The sequence below is a fragment of the Dreissena polymorpha genome, chromosome 13 (genome assembly GCF_020536995.1).
Source record: "Dreissena polymorpha isolate Duluth1 chromosome 13, UMN_Dpol_1.0, whole genome shotgun sequence".
Taxonomy (NCBI): domain Eukaryota; kingdom Metazoa; phylum Mollusca; class Bivalvia; order Myida; family Dreissenidae; genus Dreissena; species Dreissena polymorpha.
In genome coordinates, this window is record NC_068367.1 from 45,729,076 (window position 1) to 45,756,779 (window position 27,704).

At 35.7% G+C, this 27,704-nt stretch overlaps 1 protein-coding gene across 1 annotated transcript in view; it reads left to right on the forward strand.

Moving 5' to 3' along the window:
• The window catches only part of LOC127854982 (E3 ubiquitin-protein ligase HECW2-like), an 81,876-nt gene that overhangs the window by 28,882 nt on the left and 25,290 nt on the right, over positions 1–27,704 (forward strand). The window contains 6 exon segments of the mRNA XM_052390191.1: positions 13,624–13,693; positions 20,102–20,178; positions 20,180–20,266; positions 21,211–21,359; positions 22,565–22,662; positions 24,121–26,307. Of these exon segments, the coding sequence (XP_052246151.1) occupies positions 13,624–13,693; positions 20,102–20,178; positions 20,180–20,266; positions 21,211–21,359; positions 22,565–22,662; positions 24,121–26,307 (2,668 nt within the window).

Below are 27,704 nucleotides of genomic sequence, written 5' to 3' on the forward strand. Positions count from 1 at the left end.
AACATCGACAGCTAATTGGTGTTAATCTGTTGTGTAATGTCAATAAAGGTGTGAAAAACTCGCGTTTCAGTGTTTATTACATGTATTCCTCATCAGAGCGGTTCAATGCGATAATTTCCATAAGTTAAGTGCAAGCGGGATAGTTATACAATTCAAGTAATTCAAAACGATTGAAACATTCTTACTTTGATATGGTTGCAGTTTGACTATATTAAATCAGCGGCTGTGAAATATACTGCCTACTGTATAAAACAACTTTTTCTGTCATTTCATTATCATTCTAGTATTATGTCATTTAATCTTTCAGTTCGTGTATAAGAAATTAAATAATGCAGACGATTTATTTACATGCGAACGCAGTGTACCGGCAATTGTTAACAGAGTTTCACTTTCATTTTCGCGCGGTATGAGAAAGTCCCCGGGAAACACGTTTTTTGCATGCGTATGACGCAATAAAACAATTTTTTGTACATGAGTCGTATTGCATTCAATCTGAATTTAAAGTCGCTCGTCCAATAAAAGCTCTGCCCCATAATGCACTGTACTCTTAACACTTCTGAAAATGGCATATATGCGTACGGTTGTGTTTACGAATTTCTTAAACATATATCGTCATTAATGTTCAAGATTATTTTTTTTAAGTGATGTTGCAATTTTATTGGATTATCGGATAAATGTGCACATAAGAAAAACGGTATGTATACTGTTATCGATACGATTCGGTTTATATGCATGTATTTGCGTCAACACAGCATGGCAATATACATGACCTATATTATAGGCTATTCTATACCTGTTTTTTTTATAGCACCCTGCAGTAAATGAGCTCAAAACCTATAACGCGGATCCGTTATAACGCTGTTTCGCGGCTTGGACCCCATTGACCGCGCTATATTGGAGTTACAGTGTAGTCACATGTAACATGTCCCTTACCTCAAAGGTCAAGGTCAAACTAAATTATGAAAAGTGAAATTTGATTAAAAATCAACTTGTTTGAAGTGTAATCTCAAAATTCAGCATGCAATTAACAATAATGTACCACAAATGCTTACCATGTTTAGAAAGAGTGTCATCTCTTGAACTGAGGTCTAGGTCAAACTAAAGGTCAAAGATGTTCAGTTTTGACAATAGACTAGATGTGTCGCAGGGAGGGTTCTCGTTTTATGGTTATCATAAATGATACATCAGTAAAGTCATAGATTTTTTATGAAAATCAATTATGTGAATACATAAGTATGAAGTCCTGAGCACAATTATTCATCCGTCTGTCTGTCCGTCACACTTTGCGTTTAGGTTTCGAAAAATGCTCATAACTTCTATTTCGCTTCAGATGTAACATTCTTATTTGGTATGCATGTGTATATGGACAAGGCCTTTCCATACGCACACAAATTTTGACCCCTTTGACACCCCCTTGACCTTAAACTTAGGGTCCGCGTTTAGGTTTCAAAAAATGCGTTCAAGTTCGAAAAATGCTCATAATTTCTATCAAAGCGTTTATTGGGAGCATATATCATCCTATGGAGACAGCTCTTGTTTGGCTTAAAATGGTGTATATATAAATGTTCTGTATTTGACTTGATTTAGGTTGTACAAGGTGCATGAGTGGGACCTTAGAAAGCTTAGGACTGTTTGCAGGATTCAAACCTGCCCCAGTGTTTTGGGTTAGATATTTTAGATTTTGTCCCTTAAAATACACTCTTACATCAATTTTTATAACACATTTGTCTAAATTAATGTTTGATATGATGTTCAAAGGGATTGTACATTATTAATTACAGAATTGATAGTTTTTTTCCTTAATCTGATTTATTACTCCATTACTCACGACCCAACTGTGGGTTATTCAGACAAACATTAATTTTGTAATTTATTCATAGCCGCCTGTTTAAATTCACAAAGCAGAATTCATTGTAAACATCAGTTTGTGAGCAAAATATTTTAGTCATAAAGCGTGGGTAGTCGTTACTCAGTGTAGTACACTGACCAACTGTGAAACGGATTACTGTTTATAGTATTGCAAAGCGGAGTGGTAGTGTAAACTATTTCTACTGCTTGCTTTTGGAATAAATCAGATGTGGATTTAAACATCTCGATGCGTAAGCATTTATTTGCTTTTATTTAATTATAAAATAAGGTTCAGGGCTTTTTTGGCTTTTTTTTTGGCTGTTTTGAGTAATATTCCAATTTTTCCCCCAAATCAAGTCCTAAATTTGCCAAATGGTTTTTCAGCTGTTTTGTTATAAAGCTGCCAAAGATAGAAATAAAGAGTTTTCAAGCTTTTGTTACTAGTTTTCTGGTATGTTTATGTGTTTTATTTTCTGTTTTATGTAAGTTATATATAAAGAAATATTCAAAATTTATCAATCAAACAAAAATACCTTTTTCCCCAATAAATTAAATTCATGTTATACATGTATACCCCCAATGTCTCGGATATATGTCATATTCCCAAAAGGGTGAGGAAATTCCCTTGTATTACAAGTTTCTTTTGTGAATTTTTTTCAATCAATAATGTAACTTTCCAATTATAATAATATTTGTTGGTAACATTTAAATGCTTTCTTTGACGATATCAAATGTCTGATCCATTCTGCACAAATTGATGTTAATGTTACATTTCGTATTATATTTTAATATTATGGATTTTCTTAAAAAAAACATTCTTTACAATGTTACATTACATGTAACTACAAATAGGCCATTAACCAGCATAAATGGGTAACACTAATGCAATATTCTTGAGAGTGGATGTTTAAAAAATTTCAGTATGGTATTTAACTTATTATGGTATTAATGATTCAGTTTATTGCCAAACTTGTTTGTGTAAGTGCATTGTAAAATGTTGAAAATAGTTTCACAGATAATGACTTAATTATCCGTTAAAGATTGCTTTGAATTAAGGCTCTTTCTTTGTTAGGAATAAATTGCATGATTTATACCTGGTTAGGCTGCACAATTTATTGTTATGAAGAATTTAAGAAATTGATAAAAAACCAGGAATGGTTTTGTTAGGTTTTGCTTTGTTGTATAGACCTGTCACAAAATTCTAAGATATTGTGGTTGTTTCTGTCTATAGTCACTAAAGTCTAACATGATATTGTTGTTCAAGTACATATGTTTAGTCATTTTCTTTTTGTGTGTGAAAATTTTAGTAACATCATCATGTTAAAACATTGTTACATTTTTTTATGCCCCCAGATCGAATGATAAGGGGTATATTGTTTTTGGTCTTGGGTCTATGTTCTTTAAACTTAACATGTGCTTGCATCTCATTGAGATCTACAATCAAACATGGTGTGAGGTCACTAGGTCAAAGGTCAAGGTCACTGTGACTTTTACATTCAAAATATAACCTTCTTTCTAAAATGCTGCTGCCGTGCGGCTTCAAAGCACAGTAGGGGGCATTGTATTTTACAAACACAGCTCTTGTTGTTTAAAATAATCTGTTAACATGTATAATTATGTAAATAAATAAGTCTTGAAGGTTTTTCATAATATTGCTTGATTTTTTTGTATAAAACCATTTTTTACAGTTAAATAAATATTTTCTTCCCCAAGTAATTGGTTTTAACAACATATAAGTTACAGTAAATGTGTTCTAAATTAACTTCAAAATTATTCATGTCAAGACTCTTTACATCATTTTCTTTCTAACCACAACAGTTACTGCTATTATTACAATTTACAAGTCATTTTGATAGATTATCTGTTACACCCAGTCACAATTTTGACACGAAATCATGACATTGCAAATTTTCACAATTTTGCTGTTATGTGGAAATTGTTAAAGTTTTGCCATTTGACAGAACTTGATTAATTAAAGTTTGAATTTTTGTTTTGTATTTATTTTACATTCTAACATAAAGGTAAACATTTTCAAATATATTGTTTAATTCTTTTAACTTTTATTTATTTGAAAAATATCAAAAATGATAAATGCGTGCTATAAAACATTGAGTGATATCTATGTTATGTGTATTATATAATGATAAAGATATGTAAGCACTGTCCAACCAACATTTTTAGTTCAAAATATTATTATGTTTCACTCAGCTTCACATAACAAAGTCAAACTCATAACCTTTTAAAAGCCATGTCTGTGCCTCTCCCCTTTTGACCATGCAGGTCATTAATTGATTGGCCATAGTGAATTAAAGCAGCAGGTTGACATTTGTATCCATAAAGTAACCACATGTAATAACCCCCTCCCCATACCCCCTCCCCTATTGACCTACTGGAAATAGGACAAAATCATGACTGACAACCATGGTTTGAACTCTTTCTTTGTTGAACAGCAAACTGTACTATCCACTAAAACAGTTCTGTGTCAGATAGAACAATGTTGCTCTTTAGTCTCTGTGAGTCATTGTGATATTGTGCCCGATACTTCCAAAACCACAAACCTACTTCATTGGGACATAATCAGATATATGGAAAGAGGCCTTCATATTGCCTTTTTTGTTACAGGCTTTTAAGTAGCCGCTATCCAATCTTTGATAATCTCTGGCCAGCTAGTCCTTTTGTTGTGAGTCATTCAGTTCGGACTACTACTATATACATAATAGTATATTTCTGTTTATCTGGATTATTTACGCTTCACTGTAATACAATTATACACCGTTTGAAGCGTTAAAACTGGGTGGATTATAATAAGTGATCAAATGGGTTTTGCTTTAATTTCCTTGTGTTTGGTGTTGCTTTGAATGAGGTCTTTGTGTTATTGTGCATTTGATGACAGATAGTGTGAAGGACTTAAATTGTTTTTAACAGAAATATTAAGGAGATGGAGGAACAAACATTGTTAAGATCTGATGATTATGCTACAAGAATAATTATAACTAGCACTTTTTGCGTGAAAAGGAGTTACTATTTGTCTTAGGTAAGCCAATGTTTTGATTACTTAATGCTTATCAATGTATATGATGTAATAATATAAAAACTCATATTAACATTTTTATATAAAGTTGTAAAGATATACAACTGTCAGTTCTTAAGGACAAAACAAATAATGTATCAAATAATGAAGAAACACTTGTTATGTTGTATCAAATAATGAAGAAAAACTTGTTATGCTCTATCAAATAATGAAGAAACACTTGTTATTCTGTAAATTTACAGCAGTTTTTTTAATGAACGGCATTTATTAAATATGCTTATTTTAGTTTTATTCATTAATGACTATAAATTAATTAATATTGAAACTTGCATCAATGTTGATATTATAGGTTAGTTTTGTGTGATGTCGTCTTTTAAATAGCATATAATTTTTTAATGATAATGAATCTAACAATAACTTTGGAATATAATCAGGGGTCATGCTAGGTTCACAAGTAGTGGAGAAGTGACTTCTCCAAAAAGCAAAATAAGGGAGAAATTTTAACATCTTGAAAGGTACATTACATGTGCATTATAGATTTCAACTTTTGTTAAAATGCAGATTTTAAAGATAACTGGAAATATCTGTTTCACCCTTCTTTGTTCTTTCATTGTATTTTCAACATGTTATTCAACTGCAGCATACATGGTGTTGAATACTGATGTTGCACAAAGTCAAAAAATATAAAAAACAACATTAAAAGTTTTGGAAGCAACAACATAATTATAAATCAAGCATCAGGTCTTTTAGTGTCAATTCTTAGAGTGATTTTACTCCAATTTTTAGATTTGTTTATTCTGTGCTCTGAAATCAGAAACCTCTTTCACACCATAAACGGAGAGAGTTTTAGTTTGGTGCTAGTATTCATAATCATATCATAAATTGCCATGTTTAGTTTATTATGAACTTAATCAATGCGGCGCATATAAACTTCCCCATATTGATAACAAGATTCATTTAACTGTTCTTGAATCTGCAGTGAAGGTATCTGATAATCAGATATTTATCACAACAACCATGTAGTATAAATTGGCAAAAATTCAAGATAAGTGTGATTAATTTTTTTAAACACAATCCTATATCACTTTCAGTTAATTCAGTGTATAGTGAATTAAAGAATATGGGTTTTTCTTGAACTTGCACAAATCTGGACTGGCGATGGTCTTGCATAGGAATTACATGAACCAATCAACAAGCAAATTTAAATTTAGAAGAAATGCAATTCATACACATTAATTGTTAAAAAACTGGGCGAAAGTAAATGAAAATTGCTGTGAATTATACAAATGCATTTGTATCTTCTAAGATGCTATAATGCCAGTGTGTCATGATCACTTGACTTCAGAATCTACTATGGTTTCATATGAATCATAACCTTTTAATATATATCATGATTTCTACTTAACACATTGGCGACTGATTGACACCAATTTGACTCCAGAAGCCACTCATAAAAATATCTACCCATCCCCACAAAAGACATGCAATATCAATTAAATCCACACACGTCCAAATTTAATCTGTGAAACATATCAAATAAGGACTAAACATGTAAAGATAAAATTTGATATCGACAATAAGGCCAACAAGTTTGCCAGACCATTCAGAACTTTGAATTCATGTGGTCTCAATCCTAGACTCCCTGGCTAAGACCTCTACTAATATATGGAGACATCACTTCTTGCAAATGTAATCTGAATATTTTAGGGGTTTTGTAGTGCTGGTTTAACTGGGATATTAATTTTATGACCCTTATGTCATAGAAAATTTAAAATGTTATTAATATTGTTGGTTTTGTCTGCAGTTGAAAATATGTGGGTTTGGATGCTACAGAGTACATAGGGCAAAGCAATCTGTGGTTTTGTAACTAGCTAGACTGGTTGTCTTTTGAACAGACTGGGAGTTACTCCCAGGCTTTTCTGGTTTTATGCTGTTTGCACATATAAAAAAATATATATATATATATGTATATATAAAAAAAAATATTCATCTTTCCCTAAAATTATAATTTTTTGATAGCCATGTGTTTAAAAAAAATCACTTTGTGAATTGATTTGGTATACACTTGCCTGGTGTTTTTTATGATAATTATTTGTATTGACTTATTAAGGATTATGCATGTTGTCCTATACTTTCACTGGCAAAGATTTAAATATATGCCAACATTATAATGTATACTCCCTTTACAAGGCAAAGTCTTTATCATTTTATTTAATCATTTTCATTAAGCTGTAACATAGTTTGTAAAAAAAGCAAGCAATCAAATTACCATGTTTTCAACCGAAAAATACGAGCAGCTAAAAAATCGAATGAGTTTATGTTCATTCATAAATTTTAAGTGTATTCAATATTAAGTTTGATCTTTTTATTGCATAAATAGCCTGCAAAGACTTGTTTAGTGGACAACCAGCATAGCAGATTTACCAAGTCAATTTATGGTTTCATGTGTTTCAGAATTCATTATGTCTTGAATAGATTGTTTCAAGCGTTTCTTTTCACAACAAATTAAAGCTTTATTGCCAATTGTGAGTGGCTTTTAAAAAAGCATGCGATAGATTTATACCATCATAAAGCTCAACCCGCTACGACAATGTAAGGATGTTGAAAGCCATATTTTAATATCCAACCTAATTTATTTTTTACACATTGCAGTATCACCGGGGATTTGCTGATAAAAATCAATTCACTTACAAGATAATACATTAACTAGCAATATTAACATTCACTTATCAGAATAAACCTCCCAGTTATCAGGAGAGGAAAGTTTACACTCCAGATTACATGGATCGAATGATCTGCCAATGTGTGCATGTCTTACACCCTTACAACCACTGGATTTTGTATCCAAGAACCATATCACGCTCTGTGTCCTTAGGTATTGTATCACCATACGATTTGGACCTACCTGTTAAACACTGACAAATCTAGGATCTCCTTCAAATGCATTGATGCATGCGGTACACTGCCCTAGCTGGGATTGGCGCAGAAGTGATGTAACCAATAGAAAGAATATTGGTGAGGATAGAATGGTGTTGAACTGGAAATGGTTAAATATTTTTGCTTTAAAAGAATAAATGGCTGAACGCTATAGAGTGGTATCTTGATGGGAGATGAACTAAGATATGATAGATTATAAGTGGCTGGAGCTTGAAAACCATTGCACTGCTGTGTATACCAACCTGGGATTGTTCGCCAGTGAGTTTTAACTTTTTAAGTGTCCACACATGTTGTGTCTGCTTACCTTTATGGGTTAATGACATTGTTGTTGAGTCAGTTGACAAAATTATTGTGTTTATTTTAAGGAAATAAATTAATTAAGATCGCTGATTAATGAGATGGCATAAATCACAATGTGTTGACAAGACTTGTACAACTGTGACGCAGTTTTCTAAGAGCTGTTTTTATTTTCTTTCTAGTGTTTTTGGCTTTACGCAATTTGTGGTATATTTTGTTTATGGAGCGGTGACATTTTTTGCAAGGACAAAAGGTAGCAAGAAAGTGAGATTCCCAGCAGCAATTGAAAGCTGAGTGCAGATTCACTTTGGATTTAATAGTGCATTTTATAAAAAGGTATTGCAACAATCAAATGAATATTTGGAGTGCTGCATGATTGTATCCGTTTTTAGTCCCCTACCGGTTTCACCAGAGGGGACTTATGGTTTTGTCTCCGTCCGTCCGTCACACTTTTCTGGATCCTGCAATAACTTAAAAAGTTCTGAATATTTTTTTCATGAAACTTGGAACATGGATAGATGGCAATATGGACATTATGCACGTCATTTCATTTTGTTCCTATGTCAAAAATTCTGGTTGCTATGGCAACAAATAGACTAGAAATATCGCTGAAAATGGTGTTTTTTACTGGAACCTCTGATAACTTTTTAAGTTCTTAATTTTTTTTCATGAAACTTGGAACATGGATAGATGGCAATGTGGACATTATGCACGACATTTCATTACGTTTCTACGTCACAATTGTGGTTATTGAGTGCAGGTCTGGTGTGGGCGGGAATTGTAATGTGTTGTTGTTGATGTTGCTGTTGGGACTTGCCAGTGTTTGGATTTATTCCAGTATTGTATTAAATTTTTCCTATAACTATTTTTGGAACCCTTTTTAAGATAAGTTTGCTTTTCAGTCATTTTTAAATGATGGGTACAATAATTTTCAATGCATACATTTGACTCCTCTTTTCAAATTCCAAGATTTTCTAATTGGGTAAATTTACGGTATTTTAAAAACTTATGCTTTGTAATATTAAGCGCTTTATAAATGACCAACATATGGTCAATTGTTTATGAGTTTAAGGTTCTTTATAAGATGTGTGACTCATTGAATATTATTACAAATTATTAATATGTTTGGCTAGTTTGCACCCAATGATACCCATTCTTTGTGTAGTAATTATCACTTAAGTAGTACTTGTTCTATATCAGTCAATAGTGTTGGTGCAAAACTACTATATATTGGATATTGAAATGTTAGTCAGATACTACCGTTTCGCACTCAACTGATAATCAATAAAACCTTATAGTTGTAAAAACTGATCAAGGTTTTTGGATGGAACTTGGTATTATTTATGTAGGAGGCATCATAAGAGGATTAAGTGGGTTGTTAACCCTTTACCCCTTAGATACGTATTTTGACACATTTGTAGTCCCTTTAGAAAGTTAAATTTTATTAAAGACCTTTCTTACTGATTCAAGTTTTAAAAGCTTCATTTCCAGCACTTAAATACTAGAGCAGCAAACAGCATAAAACCTGAACAGGCTGCGATTTACTCGCAGGCTGTTCTGGTTTTATGCTGTTTGCACATAGCCAATTTTACTTTGCTTCTGAGTGTGAAAGGGTTAATAGTATGGGAGTCATTGTGGAAAATAGAGAGCCAAGCTGTTTAAAATTAACCTCCTCTTAGGAAAACTGGGCTTAATGCATTTCTTTAACCCTTACAATGCGGGAACCGAATTTTTAAGGTCTTTGCAAACAGTTTGGATCCAGATGAGACGCCACAAAATGTGGCGTCTCATCAGGATCCAAACTGTTTGCTATTCTGATAGTATTCTTTGAAAAAAATCGAAGAAAATGCGAATTTTATAAATTCAGCAGACGACATTTTAGCAGACGACAAATTTCCCAGCATGCAAAGGGTTAAAGTTTTATCCAATTCTGTACAGGCCGATCAGGGACGGCGCTTTATGTGGATATGGAAACATGGCTTGTATAATTAACACTTCATTATGTTTAATTGTAGATGTATATGCATGCAGACACACATTTGTTAATTTATGCTCGATTTTGTCATCAATAGTGCGATAAAAAACTATGAAATGAATAATGGAACATTGTAAGGTGCCAGATTTTTATATCTTCTGCCATGTTAATGTCATGGAATGTATGAAGTTTTGTGTAATTGTGACACTATCTGACAACCATTAGCTTTTTTATGCAGTTTAAAGAAAGTCTCTTCTTAGAAAAAAATTCAAGTTAAGGCGTAAAGTGTTGTCCCAGATTAGCCTGTGCAGACTGCATAGGCTTATCTGGGACGACACTTTACGCACATGCATTTAACCCCCTTTTCACAGAGCACTGCTCAAATCAATATTTTAAAGGAGAATGTGTGGAATTTGTTTTCAATTTGCAATTGTATTTAATCTCTAATTGTTGAACAAATATTTTCGGGCTTTCATAAAGTGATACAAAAAGCCGGCAAACTTTCTCACATGCGTTAGATATTCAAACAATACATATCATTGTTTGTCACATTAAGACTCCAATCAGTTTTGCCACAACGACTTATTTACCTGCCATCTCAATTTACCATCATATCACAGGGTTGGTTTTCTTTGTTGAGTTTACTGCAATGGTGTCCCGTTACATTCAGTATTTCCCTCTTTGTAGTATGAAAAGGCCTATATTCATAAATAGCTTCGTTGTCGTATTTGATAGCTTTTAAGTGGCATGAAATTGTACATACAAGTCCCTGCAGTCAATGAGAACCTAATCTCGTTTGCAATATAGGCAGATATTTATATCAGATACTTACCAAATTATGGTGATGGAAATCCCCATTGGTTGTCAAGGAAATCGTTTTAACTTGTTTTTATAGTGGAAAAATGTTCTCTGTATGCATATATTTGTCTGTAGGTGGGTTGTTTTTATTTGGTGTGTCCTTTTCTGTATGGAGTTTGCCATTACATTAGTACAATTTTAAAGTTGTTAATTTTATTTTAATATTTAGTAAGATATACTTTCCATGACTTGAGGTATAATATTTCACTGAAGTTTGTTGCGTGTCATAGGAGTTCTACTATGGACATGTTACTTGTTTCATTTTTCGTATAGAGATAAATTTGCCGTATTTAATGTTTGTAAAATTATGTTACTTGACACTTCGCAATCTTTTCCATGCATTATCAAATGGTATAAATAGAATTGTCAGAACACGAAATTTTTACAAAAATAGCAAATCATCTTCAAGATCATTCATGTACATAAAAATTTAACTATAATTGAATACAGTATTATTACTTATTTTGTGTATAACAATTTGTATATAAACAAATGACAATAAAAACAAAATATAACCAATGTTATACAAATGATTCCTTCTTCAAATAAGAATTGAAATCTTATTTTCATAATGCCTTTAAAACTTAAAACTAGTAAGAAAAGTCTATGATTATATTTAACTTCTAAGGGACCACAAATGCATCAAAATACATATCTAAGTGGTAAAGATGTTAAATCAAATAGAACACAACTTGGTTCTCTCATGCACAGGTGTCACGCCAGTTGAGAGCCATAATGATTTCTCTATAGGTGTTAAATTACATTTGTGTCTAGGATTCCCAATAGATTGTTTGTTTCCATGACAAAGTTCTATCTGTTTAAACATCTTGTGTGTGCCTTTACAAGGTTTTGTTACTTTACAGGTGTTAACAGGTCATAGATATTTAAAGGTCCTCTTAAATGTTATTACAAAAATGAATTGTACTTAATTATAATTAAGAAAGTCAAGTACAACTTATAGAGTTAAGGGGCATTGTTTCTACACCCTTTACCACTTAGATATACCCATTTTGACGCGTTTGTAGTCCCTTAGAAAGTTACATTTCATTAAAGACCTTTCTTACTAGATTCAAGTTTTAAAGGCTTCATTTCCCTACCTTAGATACTGATGAGCAACACACAGCATAAAACCGGAACGGACTGTGAGTTACTCGCAGACTGTTTTGGATTTATGCTGTATGCACATAGCCATTTTCACTTTGGCTCTGAGTGGGAAAGGGTTAAGGGGCATTGCTTGTTAAAAGAAATAACACTTGTTTGGGGTTTGGTCAGGAAATCTGTTTGCCATTCTTCTCCAGCTCTGTTACAAGAGGGGCAGTTGTAAGTTTTGGGCATGACAGTCTTGGCATTAATTTTTTTAGGCACTAGCCCAGCCGGGCTACCAGCTTGGAAATTTCACTAGCCCGAATCAATTTAAACTAGCCCGAAATGAATGTTATAATTCTTTTACATTTTTAACTATGTTTGCATTGAAGAAATATAGAACAATAACTATTCACAGTTAAAATCTGACAAAAAATTTATCACAAGGTCTCCAGACATCTCCATTCCATCATGGCTTGATATGAAACGACTTGTTTAGCAGTAGTTCCATTGCCTAAGCCACATTTGCTTTGTCACCAATTGTACCAGCATCTAAAAGACAGTATTACATTGTTTAAAAATTAAAACATTTGCATTTAATTTCAGGATTCGTTTATTGACAGATTAATGTTATCTGTTAAAAACTATACTTGTAAGTTAGTGCATGATATTTAACTGCATGTTGTTTGCTTACATTACGTATGAAATGCACTAACCAGCCAGCCAGTCAGCAATGATGGCTCAGAATCAAAGACCCAAGTACTTTGACTCCAAGGTGGCAACTTGGAGACATCAAAATGAAGCTGATTATTCTTCCATAACGGTTGCAATTTTCATTTCATTGACTGTTCATATTTTTTGTTGCAACCTTCATTCTCATTTTGCAGTTGATGTTAGTGGGTTGCGCGCTCAAAATAATGCAGAAAAGACATTAAAAAATTTATCGCCGCATGTTCTCCACCCAGTTCGGCCAGTAGTAATAATAGTTATAGCGTCTCGCGAGATTGACTTACAACACTGTTCAATAAGCGTCCAATCAATGAGTGCTCAAGGAAAATAACAAATGCAGTTTTGAATAAGCGTCTATATGAATCTTTTTCGGACATGTTACTAAGCCGGACACAAAAAAAAGCACTCGATTGATCATGCTACTGGCTTGGAATTTTCACTCGACATACGCAAAACTCACTCGACTCGGTAGACGGTCAAGTGGGTTACTTCCAAGACTGGCATGAGTATATGCCTTGAGTTCTGTTTAAGCAGCTTCTCCAGAGAAAGTGCGAGTTCCTAAATTGACTGAAATACTGTTGAAGACTGCAATAACTCCTACCAAACAAATAGAAGACAACAAGTAAATAAGCTTATTTTTTATTGACATAAACAACATGTTCAGAGAGAATCAGAGTTCCCCACTACATTTGAAGTGGTTTTTTTGTGATGGACTTAGTGTGTGATTAGGGACTTTTGTGCTTGGAGACTTCTATCACTATTATACATAAAACATGAAAAAGCAAATCTTTCATTAATGAGTATGCTACAGTTCTGTCAGACATAGAGTGCTGCAAGTGATGTTTCTATTTTCTCTCACTTTCAGTTCTCACAGCCCTTTGATTTGAGCTCAGACAAGTCTTCCCACCAGCAGCTCCTTCATCTAGAATTCTTTGGTAAGTATCAAATGTCTTTTGTTGCAGTTGTTGGTGGTGGTTGCATAGATGATGGTGATGGCAGTCATGATGATGATGATGATGGTGGCGGTGGTGGTGGTGGTGGTGATGATGATAATGATGATGATGATGATGATGATGATGATGATGATGATGATGATGATGATGATGATGATGATGATGATGATGTAAACATATCATGTGACCCCCAATAAGCATGGATCCCTCCCACTTCTCATATTGAAGAAAATCTTAAGAGGGGGATGGGAAGGTTGTGAGTTTTAAGCCCCAGCTTCGCCTCACAACTTTTGTGGATACTTGACATGTAATTATTAGCTCGGCTGTTTTCGGAAAAAACCTGAGGTATTGTCATAGCCAGCTCGCCGTCCGTATTGTGCTAAAACCTTAAAATCAAAGTGCTTCCACCTACAACTTTGAAAATTCATATGTAGCTGCACCTTGATGAGTTCTACACGCCACTCCCATTTTGGGGTCACTAGGTCAAAGGTGCAAGGTCACTGTGACCTCTAATATAAAACTTTAACATAGGCTCTAAAATCAAAAGTGCTTCCACCTACAACTTCCTTTTCTTCTGACAAGTGTTCATTTATTCAAAACTGCACCAACAGCCGAGCGTTGGCACCCGCTATGCGTTGCTCTTGTTTCTTTAACCATTCTTCTCCAAAAAATTATTTAAGAAGGTTATTATTTGAAGTTAGAGGTCTGGTGAAAGTATATGCTTTTATTTTCGGTAAATCTGTTGAATCAACATAGCTTGACAAGTAATTGTGCAAGAAGGTAATTTTGGCTCTGTGATATGAATAAAATACAGAGGAAACAATGAACAATTCAAGTCAACTGAAATTCATAAAATATACATCATTTTGTTGTGAAATGCTTTTAAGGTTATCCTACATTTGGGTACATTTGAACCAACTAGATTTCTGTTTTTAAGGAAAAAAGACTGTGAAAATAAGTATATGAGGACTATGAATAGTTGGTATGTGCTATAAAATAATCCAAAATGTCAAAATGAATTAACTAGTGGTGTACAGACATCTGTTTTTTAGTCATTTGGTTAGTGGATTCAACAGGTTGAGAATTTAAATATTTATTCTAGTTGTCAATTAAAACTGCATGTCTTCCTTTGTTAAAATATGTGTTACATCAGTGCTTTTAACTCTTTCAGTGTTGGTACCGAATTTTGAAGGCCTTTGCAAACAGTTTGGATCCAGATGAGACGACACAGAACGTTGCGTCTCATCAGGATCCAAACTGTTTGCTGTTCTTATAGTGTTCTTTGAAAAAAAAAATCGAAGAAAATGCTAATTTTAGAAATTCAGCAAACAACATTTTAGCAGACGACAAATTTTCCAAGCATGCAAAGGTTACACGTTTTTACTTCAGGCGTTTTATCAGTTGGCAAATACTTCAATATTTGCTTTTATAATCCAAATATCAATTTCACCTAGCCAGTTGACTTTTGGCGTCCTCGTTTCTAAAGAACTTCATCCAGATAAAAGACAGTGATTAAAAATAAAATGTAAAAAAACTTTTGCAGGGTTATCAATTTACAAAGAACAATTTTTGGTTTTTGCACGTTTGAAATTTATTGTTGTTAAATCTCCAATAAACTGTAAAATACAGTAAACATTGTGATCACACATTTTTGGCAATTTGGATTTAAATGGTTTTGCATTTGGATGGTTTTATCAGGAAAAAAAAAGAAGTAAAAATTGTTGCTAGATAATGAGTTTAAAAACCATTATATTTGCAAACTGTTGCATTTGTTGACTGCCTTCTGAATCTCATTGTAATTGAGGTACACAACTGCTCTATTATCTGCATGTTGTAATTTTGTGCACATAGCTAGGGAATACGTACATGTGCTCGTTATATCCCCTATTGCGTTATTAAAGCAGATTTTATCAAAACAGCAATTTGATATATGCTAATTTGTCTGAAAATAGAACTTCTCCATACAAGAATGGGATTGCCCCAGATGCTGATGTAAATGTATACTGTCCTTAGATGACCTAACATTCTTTTGTTTTCCCAACATTGCAGTGTATTTTTATCCCATAATTTACATACTTGGTACTTATTATACCCCCACAAACGAAGTTTAGAGGGGAATATAGGTGTGAACTTGTCTGTCGGTCGGTCGGTAGGTAGGTCGGTCAGTCTGTCTGTCGGTCCGTATTAAGTGTCCGCTCTCTAATTCAAGTGGTTTTCATCCGATCTTCACCAAACTTGGTCAGAAGTTGTATCTAGATGATGTCTAGGCCAAGTTCGAACATGGGCCTTGCTGGATCAAAAACTAGGTCACTGGGTCACTAAGTGCGTTTTAAACATTCAGCATGTTGTCGGCTCTCTAATTCAAGTAGTTTTCATCCAATCTTCACCAAACTTGGTCAGAAGTTGTATCTACATGATGTCTAGGCCAAGCTCGAACATGGGCCTTGCCGGATCAAAAACTAGGTCACGTGGTCACTTGGTGCGTTTTAAACATTCAGCATGTTGTCCACTCTCTAATTCAAGTAGTTTTAATCCGATCATCACCAAACTTGGTCAGAAGTTGTATCTAGATGATCTTAAGGCCAAGTTTGAACATGGGCCTTGTCGGGTCAAAAACATGGGCCTTGTCGGGTCAAAAACTAGGTCACGGGGTCACTTAGTGCGTTTTTTTACCATTCAGCATGGTGTCCTCTCTCTTATTCAAGAAGTTTTCATCCGATCTTCACCAAACTTGGTCAGAAGTTTTATCTTGGTGATGTGAAGGCCAAGTTCGCTTAGTACGTTTAACACATTGAGCATGGTGTCCGCTCTCTATTTCAAATAGTTTAAATCTGATCTTCACCTCAATTGGTTTGAAGTTGTAACTAGATGATGTGTAGGTCAAGTTCGAACATGGGCCATACCGGGTCAAAAACTAGGTCACGGGGTCACTTAGTGTGTTTTAAACCTCACCATGTTGTCCGCTCTCTAATTCAAGTAGTTTTTATCCACTCTTCACCAAAATTGGTCAGAAGTTGTATCTTGATAATGTCTAGGGCAAGTTTAAATATGGGTCATGCCGGGTCAAAACAAGGTCACGGGGTCACTTAGTACGTTTTAATCATCACAATGTTGTCCGCTCTCTAATTCAAGTAGTTTTCATCCAATCTTCACCAAACTTGGTCAGAAGTTGCATCTAGATGATGTCTGGGTCAAGTTTGAATATGGGTCATGCCGGGTCAAAAACTAGGTCACTGGGTATCTTAGTGCGTTTTAAACCTCACCATGTTGTCCGCTCTCTAATTCAAGTAGTTTTCATCCAATCCTCACCAAACTTGGTCACAAGTTTTATCTTAATGAGCTCTAGGACAAGTTTGAACATGGGCCAGTCCGGGCCTAAAACTAGGTCACGGGGTCACTTAGTGCGTTTTTTAACATTCAGCATGGTGTCCGCTCTCTAATTCAAGTAGTTTACATCCGATCTTCACCAAACTTGGTCAGAAGTTTTATGGAGATGATCTTAAGGCCAAGTTAGAACATGGGCCTTTCTGGGTCAAAAACTAGGTCACGGGGTCACTAAGTGCGTTTTAAAAATTGAGCATGGTGTCCACTGTTTTTTGTGAAGAAAACATGCAAAATATTATGTGTAAATGCGGCATGTGGGGGTATTCGTCACGTCTGTGACAAAGCTCTAGTTTATTCAGAAGTTGTTTGTAAAGCACTTACATAAATAGGTTTCTGTTATTTAATTGACCTGTGGCAAAATTATCTCTACAATTAAAATTTAATTAAAAAAAAAAGGAAATTATTGTATGGGATACAGAAAATGTTGAGAAGAGTGTTTCTTATCAAATCATTGAAGTTTTTATGTCCCCCACCACTTAAAGTGGGGGACGTATTGTTTTTGCCCTGTCTGTTGGTTGGTTGGTTTGTGTGTTTGTTTGCTCCAACTTTTAACATTTGCCATAACTTTTGCAATATTGAAGATACAGTACAGCCAACGCGGAACAAACATATTTTGCGATCCGCTGAGTCAAAGCGCAACGAGTATATGCCGAGTCGGCCGATGAAGTCACGTAAGTATGCGGCGGCGCATCGCATTTCGACGCGATGCTTTGCATCTGTCCGCTGAGGCAAGCCGCGATCCGCGATATGACGCCGAGTCAATGCGCATCATAAAATAAAAATCTTTTATAAATGATTAGTTAGTCAAGAAATTTTAAAAGAACAATTATAATAATATTTAAAATTATAATTTATTTAATGTTTCTATTAATGCATACTTACTATTTTTCCCGTCGCTACTCATTACCCGATAATCCCGTATATTCCAGTTTTAAAGCAAATTCTGGTAAATATTTACGATAGACGTTCTCATGTACGATAGACGTTCTCATGAATTTCAAGAAATACAAACATTCGCCATTTTTCTTAAGTGTCAAATAAATTTTGGCATTTGTTTCTATTTAAAGATGTGATGAAATAACATCCAATAGAGGCGGGTTTTTTTTTCCACTGAACACGCGTAAATCCCCTGACGTGATGTTCATGTTTTTATACAACACAAAATACACCCATACTTTCCATGTGACGATCTACTTGTCTGCATAATTTTCGCGCGCTTTTTATTGAGACAAAGGATAAAACACTGTTTATTTGACGCTAGAATAAAATTGTCAATGTCGCATAAGCATTAAAATTCGGAAGCGTGTTTCGGATTACAAATTGAATGAAGCTCATTTGAGAATCGAACATTTACACATGTGTGTAATTAATTAAACGATAATTTGTTAAGGGGCATAACGTGTTGAATATATTTGAGGACGTACTATTATATAAATAGTCTATAAAGCATCATATACAAATCATATCCGCTTATTGAAACGTGAAAATAATACTTATGAAAGTAGCGTAAATCTAGGTTTTGACGCTACACAAATGTACATGTAGGTGTATTTCTTTGCACTCGATCCACCGCATATGTATGCGGCAGGATTTATGCCGCGAAAGTGCGCGAGGTTAATACTGACTAGGTGTCGTTGCGCGGATCGATGCCACGTGCCTCGGCGATAAGCCACGTGAACACACGACGCAGCCGTCGCATACTTACTTTCTGGCTGTGGCGTGACCGAGGATTATGTTTGTTCCGGTGTTGGCTGTACTGTAGCAACTTGATATTTGGCATGCATGTGTATTCCATGGAGCTGCACATTTTGAGTGGTGACAGATCAATTCAAGGTCAAAGGTTTAAAAAAATCAAAGCGGCGCAGAAGGGGATATCATGTTTCTGACAAACACATTTTGAGTGGTGAAAGGTCAAGGTCATCCTTCAAGGTCATAGGTCAAAAAAAAAAATCTAAGCGGGGCAGAAGGGGACATAGTGTTTCTGACAAACACATTTCTTGTTTTATATTGTAACTGTAGACTCATTTAATTTTGTTGACATGAAATTATATGGATTTGTAAAATTGGCCCTAAAAGTTGGATTTTACATTTATGGATGTGAGAAATATTAATACTGGTTTCTCAGTATATAACAGTTATGAGATCGCAAGATCAAATTTACTTAGCTCGAATTACAGCAATGTTTCCCAAAATAAAACGAGTACTTCAAACCAGCAAACAGACAATAAAGTGTCTTAACAAGACCTATTTGGATCGGTTAGCCCCAGTCGTTCAAATGTTGGAATGTCAATCAAGTGTTTGTGAGTTACAATCACATTCGACCACATTGTGTGGGGATTCATTAACCCTTTACCACTTAGATACATATTTTGATGCATTTGTTAGTCCCTCAGAAAGTAAAATTTAATTTTAGACCTTTTTTACTTGATTCAAGTTTTAAAGGCTTCATTTCTAACCCTTAGATACTGCTGAGCAGCAAACAGTATAGAACCTGAACAGATTGTGAGTTAACTCCCAGGCTTTTCAGGATTTATGCTGTTTGCACATAGCCATTTTCGCTTTGCTTCTGGGTGGGAAAGGAACTGGTTATTCCTACCTTGGAATAAATAAACAAACCCATTGGTGATGGACATTAGCAGGAGCCCTCAAGCCAATGGTCTCTAAATCTTGTTGTGGGCCCCTAGAGTTTCTGAGAAAACTCATACTGTAAAGTCATTTATACTTGTGGGCATACAATTTTGTGGATTTTCAAAAAAATGACTGCTTGGACCGATAAATTTGTTGATTTCTGATTTTGGAAGAAAATTTGTTTGGTCATTTGTTATGGTTTTTGTGCAACATTAGTGGATTAGTCTGCAAAATCAACAACAATTATTTCCATATGAATAATAATGAGTTTACAGTATGTCGTTAGTACAAGAAGTATTGAAATAATACAAATTATGTTCATTTCTACCCCTGAACCTCAACCATTTGGTAATGCCCCCACCCCTGTCTATGTTACAGACATTGAGTCGGTAAACCTCAAGAAGGGTTTCTTCTTCAACCCGGACCCGTATCTCAAGCTGACAGTTCAGCCGGGTAAAGCTATGCAGTCCCCAGGCCCACCATGAACACCAACTGAGGAGCTCTGTCGCCCAGAACACAACCTGCCCAAGATGGACCAACACGGTAAAACTTGGAATTTTAGTCTTTTCGACATTAAAATGTTTGAAATCAGTTAGTTAATCTTTTGCCCGCATAAAACAATACAGTTCTTAGGCAAATGATATCTGAAATGTGAAGTTAATATTTCCATTAGATGCTTAGTAAATGCCGGTCCATATGTCATTAGCTCAGGGGTTTTTGGATTCTCTTCTCAGCACAAAGCCACGCAAAAATAAGTTATGTTTTAATGAAAATTTAAATTACTGGAAGTTAGTGCTAATATTCGAAAATTTGGGATGCTGTGAAATAATTTAGTTTTCATTTGGTTTTGTTTATGATTGTAAAAAAATAAGAAGTCATGCAGAAGGCTTTATGACTAATTTGAGAGAAGAAATAGTTCAAGAATTGCCGACGCTTGTTTTCTAATCTAACTTGAATTATATGCTTTATTTATCACGATTAGTTATAAATGTTTTATCATCATATATTTGGTTGTTAAAAAAGAAATATCTTTAAAAAAAAAGATTGTTTAAAAATAAATATGTTGAAAGAACACACCCTTGCTATGTTAACCCTTTCCCACTTAGAAGCAAAGTGAAAATGACTATGTGCAAACAGCATAAAACCAGAACAGCCTGCGAGTAACTCTCAGTCTCTTTAGGATTTATGCTGTTTGCTGCTCATCACTATCTAAGGATTGGATATGAAGCCTTTAGATATTGAATCTAGTAAGAAAGGTCTTTAATTAAATATAACAAAATATAACTTTCTAACTTCTATTTTCTACAAACATATGTATCTAAGTGGTAAAGGGTTAAATACGTATCTAAGTGGTAAAAGGTTAAATACGTATCTAAGTGGTAAAGGGTTAAATACATATCTAAGTGGTAAAGGGTTAAATACGTATATAAGTGGTAAAGGGTTAAATAAGCCTCTCATCAGGTGTCATTTTTCACTTCTACATTCAGGGTCTTAGCATGGACGTTCTCCCTTCTGATGTAGTGGAATTCGAGATCAAAGATAAGTTTGCAAAGAGTCGGCCCTCGTTGGGGAGATTTCTTGGTAAAGCATCGGTTGCCGTGCAACGAATCCTGGATAAAGCAACAGGACATGATGGGTAGGAAACAGTTGAGGGCTTAAATGATTGGTTGAAACATTCAACACTGTATAGTATTGGTACTATTAACTTACTTTTAACCATGCAGTCAACAAAGTTGAAAATCCTGCGTATTAGATTGGGGTATGGCTGTCCGACTGGCAGCGTCAAATATGAGGTTTACTGTCAACAAGTTTAATTTACATTCAACAACCTTGAAGAAACTTTGGATGTAACAAACCTGCATGTAGACCTGGGATTGTACTTGGGGCATGTCAGTTCAAGGGCAATTAAACTTAAAATAGATAAAAAGTTCCAGAGTTGTACTCTTGATTTCTCAAGCAAATTTCGTAAAGCCATTTAGAGCTTAACTATTGTTTTTACTTTATTGCATAAGTTACATAGACCATAAAGCCTAGGAATTAATAACAAGTGTAAGATTTGAAAATGTGTAATTAAACGATTGGAAGCAGTTATCAGTTATGTATATTTATACCCCCACAAACAAAGTTTAGGTTATAACCCCACAAACGAAGTTTAGGGGGGTATATAGGAGTGAGCTTGTCTTTCGGTCGGTCTGTATTAAGTGTCCACTCTTTGATTCAAGTTGTTTTCATCCGATCTTCACCAAACTTGGTCAGATGTTGTATCTAGGTGATGTCTAGGCCAAGTTCGAACATGGGTCATGGCAGGTAAAAAACTAGGTCAAGGGGTCACTAAGGGCGTTTTAAACATTTAGCATGGTGTCCACTCTCTAATTCAAGTAGTTTTCATCCGATCTTCCCCTCACTTGGTCAGAAGTTGTATCTAGACGATGTGTAGGTCAAGTTCAAACATAAGCCATGCTGGGTCAAAAACTAGTTGAGAATCAGACAAACGATAAAGTGTTGAAACTATTTTAATTGGTTTACCCAAGCCTAGCAAAGGACATGTATATTTACAGTGCAGAAAGTAAAAGAAGTGATTTCAGGAAAGTTGAGTGCTGAAATCACTTGCATAAAATAGAATTAACTGACCAGAATCAGCCTGCAAGTTGATTAAGTTGAAGACTTAGAATGAATAGAGCTGCACTCTTTTTAAACTGGACTTATTGAATTTGTGTTTAGTGTAGTACCTGATAAGCCTGTGCAGACTGCACTGGCTAATCTTTGACTACACTTGATGCACATGCATTAATCCCTATTTTCCCAGACAAAGGCTCAATCATTTGTTGTTTTTCCTCGCAGGCCGGTTTCCCTATCGCTGGACCTGAGTCGACGTAACCCTGCTGAGAGCGTCAGTGGAAACATGAAGTTCACTGTGCGGGTCACCAAGTCACCTCTCAGTGAGTGCAGTGTAGCCTTGCAGAGAGTTTAGTGCAGCCTTACCAAGCGTGCAGTGTAGCCTGGCCAAGAGTGCAGTGTAGCTGGGCCAAGAGGGCAAAGTATCCTAGCCAAGAGTCAAGTGTAGCCTGGCCAGAGTGCAATCTATCATGGCTAAGAGTGCAATGTAGCCTTGCTAAGGCTTTGGCAGAGCTTAACAATCTAGCGCTCAGATACACATTTTGGGGCCCTTGTAGGCCCTTAGAAAAATCTTTGCTAGATTCAAGTTTTAAATGATTCATTTCCAACCCTTAAATTCTTATTAAGCATTTAACAGACCGTGAGTTTCTTGCAGGCTGTTCTGGTTTTATGGTAGTTGCACATAGCTATTTTAACTTCTGCATCTGCTGTTTGCTGCTCATCACTATCTAAGGGTTGGAAATGAAGCCTTTTTAACTTGAATTTAGTAAAAAAAGGTCTTAAATTAAATTAAACTTTCTAAGGGACAACACATGCGTAAAATTATGTATCTTAGTGGTAAAGTGTATCTAAATGTATCTAAAGTGGTTAAATCATGTTGATGTCATAATCTCTAATTTTCATGTGTACAAGTGCCTGAAATAGTTTGTTAATGTCTGACTTAAGCATTTCCTGATATTCTGAACACAGTTCATCTTCAAGTTGTTAAAATAGTTCAGTTGTTAAGTGTGTACTTAAATGTAGTATTTACATATGTAGTATTAAGACATGACACCATTGTAAATACTTGAGTATAAATGGTGTGAAAATATGTGCTGCCTGGATTAGGAGTTGAGTAATTAATTTTTGTTTTGCTATGTTTTTAACAGAGAGTTGTAAATGGGTTGTGATAGCTTGTAATTATTCATCTTGACAGAATATAAAGTGATATGCTAAAATCATATTTAGACATGATTACCATATATGTTGACAATTCTGTGTCAATCGAATTGAACATTAGTTATGGTACAAGTCTTGCCAATTAAGGCTTGATATCATAGGACATGGATTGCATGTTTGTCTACTAATGCTCTATGTTTGTCTGCTCATGCTCTATGTTTGTCTGCTCATGCTCTATGTGTGTATGTTCATGCTCTATGTGTGTATGCTCATGCTCTATGTTTGTCTACTCATGCTCTATGTTTGTCGACTTATGCTATGTTTTTCTGCTCATGCTCTATGTTTGTCTGCTCATGCTCTATGTTTGTCTACTCATGCTCTATGTTTGTCTACTCATGCACTATGTTTTTCTAACTATGCTCTATGTTTTTTCTACCAATGCTCTATGTTTGTTATCTGATTTCTAAGGTTTGCCTACGTGTAAGTTACAAGAAAACATTCTTAAAATACAATATTGACTCATAATATTTCTGCCATCTATGATTGAAGTGGATTTTCATCACAAATAATGCTAAAAATGTATCTTGTGTAATATACCAAAAAACTTTAAACTGCTTTTTCAGAGCCCTCAAGTAAACCAGTTCCAGCGAAACGAAAACGGCCCAATGACATTCGGACGGCATCGCTGCCAGAAACCTCCAAGCCCCCAGAAAGCGTGTTCCAATACGCCAACAAAGAGCACTCGCTGACAGACTCCAATCTCAGTGCTCTGAACGGCATTCTGGGTAAGGAGTCTAGTGAATCGCCAGAGTCAGAGAACGCAGCAACGCCTTTCCATGAATCAGAGCTTAGAATCGCTGATGATTTTGACAGGGGCGTTGAAGACGAATTGTTGTCAGCAAAAATGTTTTCTGTTTCTACGGTGCCAAATAGTATGGCTAAACCTAAATGTGTGGATATTGTGTCGGGTTTTGAAAACGGGTATGATTGCCGTCGACGTTCGCCAGTTGAGGATTTTGTGGTTACTCCGTTGCAGTATATGTGTAGTGAGTGTGGTGATTTACAAACTACCATGACTACTGCAGGTCTAACTCAGTGTGTGTACAGTGGCTCAGGCTCAAGAAGTGATGACAGTGCACTGCCATCAAGTGCTGATAATTCTGATGGATCTAACGCAATGGATATCATGTTGTTGAATAGAACATCTCATTCTGTGCCAGATAATCTGAGCGATTCGGGGGATACATATTTAAACAATGTGCCAAAATCAAGAAAAAATATCTCAAAGTTTGATTTTAGTTTAAATTTGGATGCGTCGTTAATGTCACCTGCACATAACGCAACACCAAAGAAAGAGATTGCGACCTTGTTCTTGCTGCCGGATGATGACAGTGACAGTGGCATGAACCCTGCCCCTCCAGACCTTCCCCCCAGGACTTACAAGGCTCCTCCCCTCCCCCCCAGGCATCGCTCAAGTGACGCCCCACCCCTACCACCTCGTAGTGTTGAAAAACACCACCCTACTATTGTTGCTACATCACACAGTGTAACCACACCCACATCACCATCAAGGTCCATAGAAAGTCTAGATTTTGTGAATTTAAACTCTCTTGATCCGCCACCTTTACCCCCTCGGACTTACAGCCCAGTTCATATGCCTCCTTTGGGGGTAGGGCCAGATCGCGGCGATAGAGGTGCGGAGTCAGGAAGTGGGGGGTCCCTTTCATTGCTTTCAACAGAGGATAGTGACGGAAAAAGCTTTGACAGTATGGAGGCATTCTCTGGATCAAGAGAAAGCTTGCAGAATGACTCAGCAGAAAGATTGAGAAGTGTTGGGCTAGTGCAAGATGTGGTTAAACGTGAGCATATAAAGTTACACAGACTTTCTCAAGGAAAGCTTTCAAGTCTTTCAAGTGGTGCTTCTGCTGATGTAGCAGGGGCTGGGGCAAGTCTTGTCAAGGAACCAACAGACGGCCAAAGACCCCTTACCCCACCCACCCTAGAGTGGAGGCGTTCGGCAGACTTGGCAGCATATGAACGAGACACATCATTCCCGCCGCCAATAGTGCAAAGGAATAAAAATAAAACTGATTCAGACAGACTGAAAGCTCTTGAGCAACCATCAGACAGGAATCGAAGTGCCAGTTTTGAGTCACCTGTTGATAAAATGCGTTTGTTTAATTTCCCATCAGGGGAGACAACTAACGACTCAGTGTTAAGCTTGGATAGGCCTCGTGTTTTAGAGTCATTAACATTCTGTCCAAGTGACACACCGCCCCCTGTGGACAGAACGTTTCATCATGATTCCCATTGTTTGCATAGACCTCTAAAACAGTCTCTATCCTCGGGGCATACTAAGCACAAAGACTCCCCTCTCCTACCGTGTGACCGTGGTAAGTTGTTCGAACATCCCCCTCAGTTTGATCGACAACGCTCCGTAGACTGTGTACTCATGGATAGGCAGCCATCATCCAATGCAATGAATACTCATACTCATACCCACATGAACTTTGACATGCCTCCCTCATTACCGCTTTCATTATCCACTCTGTCAGAAATCTCATGCTACCCATTGAAAGACAGCCAAGGTCAGAACATTTACAGCCCGGTGCTGGATTTGCAACCCCCTTTGTACAGTCGCCAACGTTCGTACGACCCGCCGCGACTTGTTGAGCGACAGCTTTCGAACGACAGCAGCAAATCATCGTCGAGCGGGTCCGTCAGTCAGTCAGGGAGCTCAGGGTCATCACAAACCAAGCTTCCTGTGCGACGTTCACTGAGTCCATCGGTCAGGAAGATCAATGATGGTGGTATGTCAAGCCTATAATTCTTCTGCAAATTATATTAATCCTTTACCACTCAGTTACACATTTTTACCAGCTTGTAGTCAATTAAAAAATCTAATTGTATTAGAGACCTTTCTTACAAGATTCAAGTTTAAAAAAATTACCTTAACAAATCAAATTAAATTAAAGACCTTGTTCATATTATTTTTTAGCTCATCTATTTTTTGAAAAAAAATTATGAGCTATTGTCATCACCTTGGCGTCGGCGTCGGCGTTGGCGTTGGCGTCGGCGTCCGGTTAAGTTTTGCGTTTAGGTCCACTTTTCTCAGAAAGTATCAATGCTATTGCATTCAAACTTGGTACACTTACTTACTATCATGAGGGGACTGGGCAGGCAAAGTTAGATAACTCTGGCGTGCATTTTGACAGAATTATGTGCCCTTTTTATACTTAAAAAATTGAAAATTTTGGTTAAGTTTTGCGTTTAGTTCCACTTTTCTCAGTAAGTATCGATGCTATTGCATTCAAACTTGGTACACTTACTTACTATCATGAGGGGACTGGGCAGGCAAAGTAAGATAACTCTGGCATGCATTTTGACAGAATTATGTGCCCTTTTTATACTTAGAAAATTGACAATTTTGGTTAAGTTTTGTGTTTAGGTCCATTTTATTCCTTAAGCATCAAAGCTATTGCTTTCATACTTGCAACACTTACTAACTATCATAAGGGGACTGTGCAGGCAAAGTAATGTAACTCTGACTGGCATTTTGACAGAATTATGTGCCCTTTTTATACTTAGAAAATTGAAAATTTGATTAAGTTTTGTGTTTAGGTCCACTTTATTCCTACAGTATCAAAGCTATTGCTTTCATACTTGCAAGATTTATGAACTATCATAAGGGGACGGTGCAGGCAAAGTTATGTAACTCTGACTGGCATTTGGACGGAATTATGGGCCCTTTATACTTAGAAAATTGAAAATTTGGTTAAGATTTATGTTTTGGTCCACTTTACCCCTAAAGTATCATAGATATTGCTTTCATACTTGGAACACTCACAAACTATCATAAGGGTACAGTAAAAGGACAAGTTGCATAACTCTGGTTGTCATTGTTACGGAATTATGGCCCTTTTTTGACTTAGTAACTTTTAATATATGGTTAAATTTTGTGTTTCGATCCACTCGAAGTATCAAGGCTATTGCTTTCAAACTTCAAATACTTACATGCTATCATGAGGTTACTGTACCTGGCAACTTGAATTTTACTTTGACCTTTGAATGACCTTGACTCTCAAGGTCAAATTATTAAATTTTGCTAAAATTGCCATAACTTCTTTATTTATGATTAGATTTGATTGATACTTTGATGAAACTACTCTTACCTGACATACCACAATAGACTTCACCCAAACCATCC